Source organism: Tenebrio molitor, chromosome 6, assembly GCF_963966145.1.
Source record: "Tenebrio molitor chromosome 6, icTenMoli1.1, whole genome shotgun sequence".
NCBI classification, from domain to species: domain Eukaryota; kingdom Metazoa; phylum Arthropoda; class Insecta; order Coleoptera; family Tenebrionidae; genus Tenebrio; species Tenebrio molitor.
Genome location: NC_091051.1, coordinates 8,834,589 through 8,847,102, shown reverse-complemented (window position 1 = coordinate 8,847,102; position 12,514 = coordinate 8,834,589). Strand labels below are relative to the sequence as shown.

At 35.1% G+C, this 12,514-nt stretch overlaps 1 protein-coding gene across 1 annotated transcript in view; it reads left to right on the top strand.

Annotated features, from left to right (window-relative positions):
• Tsp2A (tetraspanin 2A) overlaps nucleotides 1-6,643 on the top strand; it is a 64,103-nt gene extending 57,460 nt beyond the window's left edge. The window contains exon 5 of the mRNA XM_069050472.1: nucleotides 6,276-6,643. Coding sequence (XP_068906573.1) covers nucleotides 6,276-6,356 — 81 coding nt within the window. The 3' untranslated portion in view covers nucleotides 6,357-6,643. The remainder of the gene's footprint in view (nucleotides 1-6,275) is intronic.
• Nucleotides 6,644-12,514: the final 5,871 nt, after the last annotated feature.

The following is a 12,514-nucleotide window of genomic DNA, read 5'->3' as shown; positions in this document are numbered from 1 at the left end:
GGACGAAGGTTAAGCTTCATTTTAATGGCAGGAAACACATATCAAAAGCACCACAACCCAGATTTATAATATTATTATGAATTTAGCAAATAAAACTAACAATGTTTCAAGCATGGGAAAGCCACAGATCGTAGGACATTTTCTTTATTTCTGATTTTGATAGAATATTGTTTAAAACTATACATGTTTCTTTAAACAAAACAATGATTTGAAAGGACTAAGGTAGTTCTTTCATGAATCAAATTAAAAATTGTTTTTCTAACACGATTATTAAAAAGTGAAACCATGCCTCATCTTTAAAAAAATATTACTTTCAGACATTTTCGTCGTTGTGAAGAGTATTTTTAAGACTTATTCACAGGTCAGCTTTGAAAACTAAATATTTAATTAACCGATTAGTTAATTCATATTTTCGAGATCTTTATTTTGCTCGATTGTGAATTTGTTTATTATTAATGAAAGAACAGATATTTTTAAAAAGTTTTTGCTCTAGTTTAAAGACTGTTCTCCTAGGAATCCATTATAGGAGATTTTACCAACGCGATTAAGACTTCAAAGAAGGATTGCAAAAAAACAGGGATGTTTTCCTTGCTCTTAAGAATCGGCTCTCGCGAGTTGCATAGCACTCTAATAACAGGTAATTTTATTCGTTGTAACTTGATAAAAGGAAATTAAATTTGGAGCCGGCTAGCATTTAGGATTTCTCACGTAAAAATATAAATAATAATTCGCTTAATTGAATTTGTGCCGCTTCGGTCCTACCCGATGCCTTCGTCGCTATATCAACGCTTCAATTTCCGTTTTTCGGCTATTTAAAAAATTAATTTTCCATAACGATACAAGTTTATTTGATAGATGACAGGAGCCGGGACGATTTCGCGATGAATAATTCTAACGAGAGCATTAACGAAGTGAGAAAAGCGCGAAAGAGAAACGCTGCTGCTGTTCATTCATTCGGTGGTGGAATTGGGAAAAAATATATATTAATTCAAGCTCGGATATTCTGAAGGTTTTTTAATCATACAAAGCCGTGCCGACACAAAATTAAAATAAATAATCGCAAAACTGCTTCGGTACGTCGCGACCACTAACTGAAATAATATATTTCAGCTGAAACTTTAATATTCGCGAGGCACAGTAATTGGATTACATCTGTACCTTTGTTTAGTCGAAGCAGTGGCACCACTCTAAGAAAATGAAATATTCAAGAACGTGGTTTTGCAGATGCTACAATTTTTAATTCCCTCGATTTTTTTTTTTTTTTAGCTTAACGTAAGGGAATTTTGTGATGTGAATATTAATGAGTATTTTACATATTTAAATTGAAACGTTTAGGATGGCGATGGAAAACAACACAAGTATTACATTAACTCGAAGACAAAGGACGAAAAATGAATTTCCCTCTATATGATATATTCGCAATTTCATAGCCCATTTCGGTGATAATTTTCCGTTTTAACCGGTTAACGCAATTTGTTTGCAAAAAATTCAATTCATTACTGTTCCAACACAAACATCGCATTTTTCAGTCGAATTTTGTTGCAACGGAAGAACATGTAAACCAGATGCAATTGTCGCAACGACACAATAAAACAGTTGGACAATTTACAGACGTGTTCCCGTTCTTCTTATTTATTTCGAAATTACCTCGCCCAGCGTACATTAGACGCTGCAAATTCGTAAAGTTGCCGCGAGTAATTTATCATGGTAGAAACTTATGCGAAAATGGCGCTTTCCAGATTCCATTTTTGCGAATGCATCCAGCCATATTACAATTCAAAGTAGTTTAAAAGACCCCATCCGAGAACCGTATTCGGACGGTTAAAGCAGCTTCCATGTAAAAATATAGGCTCTCCGAAAGCTCCGAACTTATTTTTAAAGCACTGAAATCAATGGTACGGCTCGGACTAATGCGACAACGATATATGTAGAACTAGACGTGTTTTTCCCAGTGAAAAGCTAGCTCGAGCTTTGCGGTTTCTGCTCCTATTGCCGTGTCAACTGAAATTGACTTTTTATTGGAGCTTTCGTGATTGTTAGGCGCAAGCTTTATCCCTCAACCAGTCCCGGATTATTCATGTCTGTCAAAAAACTAAACTGGCTGATAATTGTGGTTGTTGTTAAACGAAAATCGACTAAATCCAGCGCGGCTGTGCAAACGATACGTGAGTGCTTGAGAATCGAACGATGCGAAAAAGGAAGCATAGAAAAGATGAGGGCAGATTGGAAAGTATAGAAAGAAAATTGTAACTGAAAACGTTCGAACACGTGTAAAGAATCTGTAAATATATACAAAAGAACTGCCAAGTCTATAGATATATTTTAAATATACGAATATGACGATAAAATGTTCTATTGTGTGTTTAGGCCTCGCATCTTCAATAAAATCACGTTTTTTCTTTGCCCTGAATAATAATAATCGTGCGGAGTGGTACATGCAAGCGTAATAAAATTGCAACGGAGCGACGTAATAAAACTGCGTGTGTTAGCTTTAAATAAAAATGCTACAAAGACATTTTATTCAAAGGAACCGGGCATTAAAAATCCAAGATAACGATGATTTATGTGTAGTTAGCGCAAGTCGAGTGTCTAACACTCGATGTAAATCAAGTCGAAAACAAAGGCGCAGTTTTAATCAAGCTTAAATCAGAAACCAATGAGTGTAACGTTCAAATCCGCGAACTTATTAATAGTCTTGCAAAATTCAATTAGCCGAGCTGAAATATTAAGCAATTCTAGACCGCTATCTAAACTTGTATTAATTTAGAGACGAAAGCTCCTTTATGTACAAGCTAAACTTGACAACAACTCCGAATTATATCTTGATTCCGTAGTTGAAGTACGTCAAGGTGATGGCATTATGTGTAAGTGGTTACACAGAGTGCATTTTATTTCCAACAAACGCTGACTCGAGCCCATTTACAGAAAATTTACTCAAACCCCTGAAAATTGAATTCCTCCCCGAATACTATAAAATAGAGCGACGAACATATCGAATTTTGCCACTCTTAGATTACTCGAAATTGTGAAATACAGTTTCACGTCGCACACCACATCGATTAATTTTCGCCCTGTTTAACACTAAAGTGACACGAAAATAACAGAAAATTTCCACTGCGAATCATTGTCCACTCGTTATAGCTTTGTCCCGATCCGGATTAAAATTCCGTGGCGAGACCGGAAGCGACACATTCCGGAAACTGGCATTGTATTGCATGTTCACCAACCCCGAGTCTTACCTCCAACCTTATGGAGATTAGTACGCTGGGTTCGAATTAATTCCATCGGAAACTGAAAGCCTCGCTCTAAAATTTAAGTTTCACGCTTCCACCATTAAATATGCTATCAAGGTGTTTATTAAGGAGGCCTTAACTATGCAATTAATACAGAAATCTTGCCGTTAGCTTTTATTGCACACAAATATTGGAGCACCAGGAAATAGTCTTTACGACCGTTGAAATACTCATCGAGTTATTTCAGACGCATTGTTTATTATGTGCCACGGGTTGAATTAATTGTTAAAGACAGAATTTCCCGGTGAAGTCGCGGTCGTGGAGGTCTGAAGCGCCAGTCTAGAAGTCGTTGCGATTTGATACGTTTTTCGCACGCAAACGAACCATTGATATCTTTAAGCACGGTTTAACACTCCTACGTCAAACAAATGCTCCCGTAAATATATCCAGGTAGGAAATGTACAGGTGCGATCGAATAAATTTCACAAATTTATCTTCAGCCCTAACAGATCCCTAATTTTATCTATTCAGACACATTCACTAAAATCTTGATTGGTAAAGAGGACACAAGAACGAGAAAGCTCGTAGCGTTTACTGTGACATACATATTTATATACAGTGTTATATACATAATGGGATTCATGGAGAGAAAGCACTTTTCCAAAATTGTTACAAGGTTATTCTGAAAAAAGTTCGCTTGGATTTGGCGCCGTTTTCTATTTTTTCACTATAATTTATGTTTCACTGAAGTAGATACATCAAAAGTGGTTTTTGAAAAATCACATAAGGCATTTATTAAGATATGTTATTTTTTTAAAAGCGGAGTCTGGACAAATAATAGTTATTTTTATATGAGTAGCGCTGTCAGATTACTTTTCAGGTATATGAAGCACGAGGCGTCAGCCGAGTGATGTAAAACAGGCCTTTTTCGTGTTCGTTTGGACAACGTCTTTGAAAAAATTAATTAATTGTAAATTTTGAGGTTATCTTAGGCAGATGTCAAGTTAGGTAGGTATACAGTGTGTTCCCAGATAGCTGAAACGACTCTTGTAAAAGATAAAAAATTCTCTATTTGAATTTTCATTTTTTGGGGTTCAGCCCTGCTTGGTTCAAGACTAATTTTTAACATAATTTTAGTTTTGAAAAGTCAAGTATGCCTTGGAAATTTTCAAAAAACCTATTTTTCTGTAGTGTAAAGTGCCTTTTATTTGGTAAATACGACAAAAAGTTATTAAAAAAAGTTGTTTAGAATCAACATCTAGGCCCCTAGACAAAATTTCAAAATCATGGGCCAACTATGATTTTTCATTTTTTTTTAAATTTAATCTAAGGTTTTAACTTACTTTTATTTATTTATAACTCACTAGTATTCAGCCAGTAACTTGTAGTATTAATCTAAGTGTGAATTTTTTTTACTCATAATAAAAGAACTATTAAAAATAAAATTCTTTGATTTGTGAAATATTCATTAAAAAAAATGAAAAATCATAGTTGGCTGATGATTTTTAAATTTGGTATAGGGGCCTAGATCTTAATTCTAAACAACTTTTCTTAATAACTTTTCGTCGTATTTGTCACACAGAAAGCTCTTAACTCTATAGAAAAATAGGTTTTTTTGAAATTTCCAAGGCATACTTGATTTTTCAAAGCTAAAATTATGTTAGAAATTAGTCCTTAACCAAGCAGGGCTAAACCCCAGAAAATAAAAATTTAAATCGAGACTTTTTTATCTTTTACAAGAGTCGTTTCACCTATCCGGGGACACACTGTATAACCGGGAAAGTTTACATATTTAGTTATACCACTTTCCCGGTTATGTATCTCAGGAAACGAACATGGAAACTTTATTCAAGTCATTTTAAGCGATCCTGTCTACTTTTATTTTAATTAGGTAATCTTTCGTTGAATGTGTAACCCAAGTATTTGAACTCTTTTATTTGTTATATTTTCCCTCCTCCCCAGTTCCAACCAATCTCTTTATTCTTCCTCTTTCTCCTGTTGAACACCATCATTTTCGTTTTCTGGAAAGCTATTTTTGTTAATTTTGGTCACCTTCCATTCTTTTAAAGCCTTTACAGCTTCCTTCTTCAATTGTTCACATTCTTTGTCCCACTACTCCTTTTTCTTTCTTATTATATTTGCTTTTGCTTCTGGGAAATTGTTACAAGGTTATTCGATTTGGTTTTTTTATTTTTTATTATTTTTGAAAAATCACAATCAAAACATTTATCAATATGTTCTTTTTTTGAAAGCGGTGAGTCTGGACAATTAAACAGATTATTCAAGTGATTTTACGTGATCCTGTCCGCTTTTATTTTAATAAAATAATCATTCAGTTATTAACTCTAAAGGATTTTATTTACTCATGAAGCGTCAAATTTCAAATTAATAAAATATTTGTGGTGCAGCACGACCATTATAATTTTGCAATTTATGGAAGTTTCGGCAATTATTAAACATTACTAATGGCATTTCGATCATTTCACAATTTCATAATCGCGCAAGAACCCACGAAATATGACTTTTGTGTACCGCAGTGGACTTGTTAGAAAGTAATCTCATTATCGAAGAGACCTCAGAAATTAAAAAGAATGTTAGTGACTTAAATCTTTTGCTGAAGTTGTTGGCGAAAGTGCGAAAAGTTAATCATGAGAAATTCATTGTTTCGTCTTGATTATAAATAATAAATTTTAAGGAGCGCCAAGATTTAGTCGAAAACTTTGGATATTTTAAATTAAATTTGGGAAGTGTTGACAGCCTGTCTACCAATGCGAAAAATTCCCTAGAAAAAAATACTTTTCAAGTTTGTGATCTCTCCCATATTCGACATATGCCGGCATAAAATAACTAGGAACCCTCGTCATAAATCCAACTCTTAAACACCGGCAACTACTATAAAGTCCTCAACAAGTTCCAAACAATATTTGCACCAATTCTGATTCTTTCCTAAACTTGCCCACTTTTATTCAATACATGTTCCACTTCGACGACATAAAAAAAGCACAATAAAAACGGAAATATTAATACGGTTTTTTGTTGCAGGTTATAAATGTAGTCCTGGCGACGATCCTGAAGGCGGCCCTAGAGAAAGAAGAGGAACAATCCGAAGCGTACAGGAAATAATTTCTAATTTATAGTAAACGCAAAAAATAAAACAGACGTATTCATTTCGGCTAGTAAACACTTTCATGACAAATATTGCTTCAATTACTCAGTGATTTTTCACCGGAACACAACATTTTATCAAATCACGACTTTTGCGTTTACACTTACTTTATAAATATCTATATCTAGTTATAATTTAAATGTTTTTTATTATGGATTTGTATAATGTTATAAAGTGTTATTAAAAGTAGGACACAGAGAATAATGTTACTGTAACAAAAGTAATAAACTGTAGTGGTTTCCAATCTATTTACTAACTACGTGCACCAGGAGATATCCTCGTGACAAACGCATCTATACTGTTAACTTAATAATGAGGAGCATATTAGTTGAAATTTAACAGCGTAAATCACATTACAAGTAGAGCGAATTGCGTATCTCGCAAAATTCGCATAAATATTGGCTGTTACATGCGGTTATAGGGGTTTGGAAGCGAATATAATCTACAGCGACACACGAGGGTAGATCGCTTATATCTTGTACAGAGCAGGGTCGTGGAGCAGGAGTGCTCATTTATATCCATGCCTTCAACTGCAGGCCCCATACTCGTATTAAAGTTGATACAATTGTACTACAACGTTCCTTTAGTTTGCTTTATGGCTGTAGTATTTTTTTAGGGAGCACCCCGGCAAAATTATTTCATAAATTTATGTGTTCCCCCTCCGAACATCTCGTTTCGTTTATTTTTAATGGAAAATTCCGGGGGGGACTTGTCTAATTACGATCAGGGTAGGTCCGCTTTTATATCAATACGACGGGGTGAAGGATAACATCCGAATACCTACGTCCGCCCCCTGTAAGTTATGAAGCTTAGCATGCATGATCAAGATATAAATTTAAGTTAGTAATTATATTATGGCCATAAATAATGAGGGTTGTTATAGTTGGAGGCAAACAAGAAGCACAAGTGTTACCTCCTTTAATTGCACCCCTATTTATCCCAAACAAGTTGCAAACTTCCGAAACTTGTATACAATGGGTATCGACAGATGAATTACCACTCCACGAATCAGCGATTGTCTTATCGTTTTCTTCGGTTTATTGTTACAGAAACACCCTGTTTATTATCCTGCACAGGAGCGATTAATTCCTTGCAAATTAGAGGTTGCTCAGGATCCTCTGTTGGGATTCTAAAGGCCGCACCGTTCAGAAATCGAAAGTTCAAAAGGTTTTTGGCAACCTTAAACTTCACAACTTCCCTAATTTACATTATTTGTAAACCTAAACACGTTCATTCTACGTGTTGGCATGAATGTAATATCAAAATAAGAAAATACATTAAGATAAGCTATTAGGGGATGGAAATGTGTAAATCGAATTTATGGCGCAAAAGTAATGGAAACAGTGCTGATATACATTTTAGATGGGTTGTGTGTACCGTCTATTTATTTCATCCACAAACATTATCAACAGGTTCGGCTAAATTTTTTCAATAACATTTTTGTCAAATAAACACAAAAAAGATTTTACCTAAATATGACCCAAAAAATAATACTTAACTAAAATGTGTTTCGTTTAGAATATTTTTTAATTATTCACTAGGCTAGAAACGACACGTTTGCGAGTGCGAGTAAATTTGCGGGCCGAGGCGCATAGCCGAGGCTTGCAATGCGAGTACTCGCAAAACCGTTTCTGGACGTGTGATACACAAAATTTTTTGTGTCGACTTCTGCAGATATTAGTTAAATAAAAGTTAATGCACTTGTTTTAATAATTGGCATTAGGAATTTTTTTGTGCGGGCAAGACTGTAACATTTAAATTTAAAAATCAACATCGCTCTTGTTTCCTGACATTTATTAAATTTAATTAATTTGTTTTTTTTTGACATTTTCCTGAAACATTTGGTATAATGAATACACCAGATCATAGTGAAGAAGTCGCTCAAAACGTAATTTTCGTTAATTACATTTTAGTTAAATATTGCTTCTTTGAGGTTTGTACGTTATTGTGAATAGAAAAACATTTTTAACGAGCCATGCACGAGTTATGCCATGCATAACACTGACGCCTGACAGAATCCTAATAACACATGCCAACCGAAAACGATGACAACTCAAAATCCCTAGTTTTAGCCGGACTAGGCCGGCAATACATGTGTTTCTGGACGATTTCGAGATCTGTAAACTACCAAATTCCGACCGGAGGCACGAAATAGTTATTTGGATAACTAGTCCAGAAAATGATATTTTGCGAGTGTGAGTGATATTGCGTAGCCAAGACGCCTAGCCGCGGCGGAAACACGAGCACTCACAAAACATTTTCTGGACGTGTAATCCACAAAATTTTTCATTCCGACAAATTTAAATCAATTTTAAAAAGTATCCCGGCAGATTTTGAATCATGCAAAACCGTCGATAACGGCCGGCGGCATGAAAACAATAATACTAGATGCGAATTTGATGGAAAACCAGAATAGTTAACAACAGGTGACCGTGATGTTATATAAGCAACGTTACACAGTTCAAGAGTCTTTGCGTGCTTCAGTGAAACCAAAGAGCCCTACGGAGTACTAATCCTTTGAAGAGCCACAACAGTTATAGGTTATTGCATCATATCGCAGCATGCAGACATTCTATTATGCAAAAATATCAAATAAGAATTTTCCTATTCATTCTGCTTGAATTTTCAAATAAACACAATAACTGCAACATATTTTATTTTATGTGAAAAGTGCTGTATAAAAATCGTTCGCGGTGCAGTCGCCAATCAGATCGTTGACCTCTGTCAAGCTTCTTCACAAAATGCTCAATTGGATTGATTTACTAGAAAAGGTTTATACAAGAAACATTCTAAGAATATTTCTCTCTATAAATTTATCGTTGCATCTGTTGCAGTACTTAGCTAATTAAACGAGAAATATGCCTTAAAATATGAGAGCGGTTCATCATTTTTTGTCCCAGATGTGGAAACTTGATTGACAAAACAAAATTAAACAGTGAATGGTTATTTACATTGACAGCAACATTTTTCAAACTTAGTTGGTGCCGCTTTTTGCGTTTAAGAGTAATTAAAAATTTTTGTAAGAAATGTTAGTAAAGTTCAAGGTCAACTGGTTCATAAATTTTCAAGTTGACAAAGAATCTTGTGAAGAGGTAGCTTTATACCCCTGAAAAGTATGAAACGCATGAAAACATTGTTCCATGACATGGTTCTCCATCGTAAACGAGTCACAAATTATAGAGTAAGAATAGAAAAAAAAAGATTTTTTTTATAAAAGAAACAAAACACTTTACCATCACTACTCTAAACAAATTGTCTTAGGTGACTGTGTTGAGATTATTGAGAACCATGATGTAACACCCTCGCGTACTAGGAGAGATTTTATTATTATCTACCTAGCCATGACGAAAACAAGTGATGGTGGTAAATTTTTGCTGTTGCTGTGACATTTTGATGCTTACTAACCAAATTTGGTTAACATCCAAAAAGTTTTCTTATTTTTGTGTAGCCTTAACTAACAAAATTAATGTGTATGGGGAAGATGCGCCGTCATATTTTCCAATAAAATTTTGGTGCAAACAATTTAGATGGGATGGCCCAAGATGCGGAAGGCCTGTTGAAGCAAGAACCAATGAAAACATCAAGAAAGTTGAGCTTTTGGTCTTAGCCGATCGAAGAATAAGAATTTCAATGATTGCCGATGAAATAGGAATATCGGAAGCTGCAGTGTTAAAAATTTTGCATGGAGATTTAGAAACGAATAAGGTCTCACCGCATTGGGCTTCGAAATTGCTTAATGCCGAACAAAGCTGTGTCGGCAACAGATTTGCGAAGAAAACTTCAGGACTTTGGCTGACGACAAAGAACTTTTTTCGAAAATAAAAAATCCATACAAGAGATCTCCACAGCCAAAAAGCAAGAACGCAGAATTCATCAGGAAAGTTCATGGCGACGATCTTTTGGGAAATGCTAGGAATCTTACTGAAAAACGGCCCCACAATTTGTAATCAAAAGATTATGCTGCTTCAGGACAATTGCAGAGTTCACAAAGCTCTCCAAGTCCATGAAGTAATCGCCGAATGCGGTTTTGTAGAGATGGAACATCCACCCTACAGCCCAGATTTGGCACCGAGTGATTATTGTCTCCCTCCTAGATGAAAAAAGCACTTGAAGGGACGTCGTTTTTCTTCGAATGAATACTTGAAATCATAATATATAATAAAATATATACTCGTACATATTACTTTTCTCCCAACTCTTTTCCTTCATAACTAGGTAGGTAATATAAGAATCTTCCTTCTTATGTTGTTTATTGTTGTTGAAATTGTTGAAAATTGTTGCCCACTCACCCAAACAGTTGAAAATTATTGTTCAAAACAATAAGTTGTGCAGAATGAGGTCAAGCTCTATCTTCCCGGAATATGCTACTAAGGAGTACATCGTATTTGTATTTGAATGGTTCTGATGCTGTAACTAGGTATTATTACACCCCATTTGAATCTTTATAATTCTTAAAGTGCAGTTCGCTACCTACGAGAAATTAGTATAAAAAAACAGATCTGCTGCAATTCATAATCTTAAACTTAGATACTGCCAGGTAGCGAAATAATTTTTATCGGAAATATTTTCCGGAGAGTTGTTTTCCGAAGTTCCGACGTATCTGAATACTTTATCTCATTTTATTTGTGTACGTGTGTATCTGCTGTCAGTTTGGAGTAGGTCGGTTTGATGAACGTGGACGTGAGATATTTTCCAATTTCCAGTTGGAGATTGTGAACGGCCAGACTTGACTTCCATAGGTCAGGTAGAAACGGAAGAGTGTTGGGACACTTAAAAGCCAGAAGGGTCGCGAAGAGATTGATGTGAAAAATTCCGGTTTAAGCCTGAAAGTGGATTCTTTTGCATAGGCCGGAGATCTTTTCGAATCCGTAATTTGTGAAGAGAAGTTAAAAAAGCTCGCTCCTTAAATATTTAGGGTTAATAATTCGCCGGCAAAACGGGGATGTGTTTTAGAGGCGCGCCGTCCTGATGAGATTCGGGGATTAGGAATAATTTCGGGTGGAAAAATTGGGGGCTTTATTGAATATATATCTCTAGAATTCAGGTCGTTAAGTTCTATAAGAGCGTAGATGCGGAAGAAGTTTTATTTCAGCATTACTGTGGATCTCAAGAGGCAAGAAGTGGTCGGTGTTATGTGTACTTATGTAAAATGGATTCTGCAAGAATCGCTTAGGTCGGGATTTTTAGAAATGTGCTCATAATCCGTCATATTATGCAGAGTGGGGAAACGGTGGGAAAAGCCCCGTCAACGTTCCTCTTTTCTGTCTGTCATACTCGACTTGCTATGAGCGAAATTTAATCTCATATTTTGTATTTTACCCGAAAAATACATTATAAACCGCACTTTTGTTCGGAAAAACAGCAATCCGAACGTTGCTCGGCTTTACGAGCTATTCCAACATGAGAATAAAGCACATGCTACTCTTTATAACCGTCTTAAAAATTTGTGTGGGTTCAAATACGCCAAGTCCAAGAAAAGTCGACATGCTTTTAACTTTTATTTACTCAATTTCTGCGCAATTTTTATAGCTCGTACCAAATAGGATTTTCTATCTAGGTAACTTCTCCCACAACAAATATATTGACCCATCACACGGCCGAGTAACCAACACCTATTCATCATAAATTTGCCGCGCACACCTTTCAAACGAGGAAATATCCAATATAAACTAAACGCAACACCTTAATGGAAATCATTTATAATGTCCACATCATAAAACTTCCTTAAAAAATTAAGTGAAAATTATGCTAATGCAAACCAGAAGCTTGCTTAAACCTGACCTGCTAGAATTACGTCTTGATGAAAAATTTTAATAATTTGTTCTAAAAGAAAATTATAATTAATCAACTTAAGTACATAACATTTTTGGTTTACAATACAAAAATTTCCGATAATAATGCGGAATCTGGAAAAGTACCCCGAATGCTTGCAGCGTTTCCACGTTGAATAGCAAGGGAAATAAATCCTCTCGAAAAATAACTGACTAAAAACCAGAATTCCACAATTTTTTTTATTTTTAAAGAACATCTAAAGTCTGAATCTTAAAAAAGACTTTTGTAAATATTTAACAAGCATCGGCAATCTTCTCATTGCTCTACAAATGTTTAATTTGAC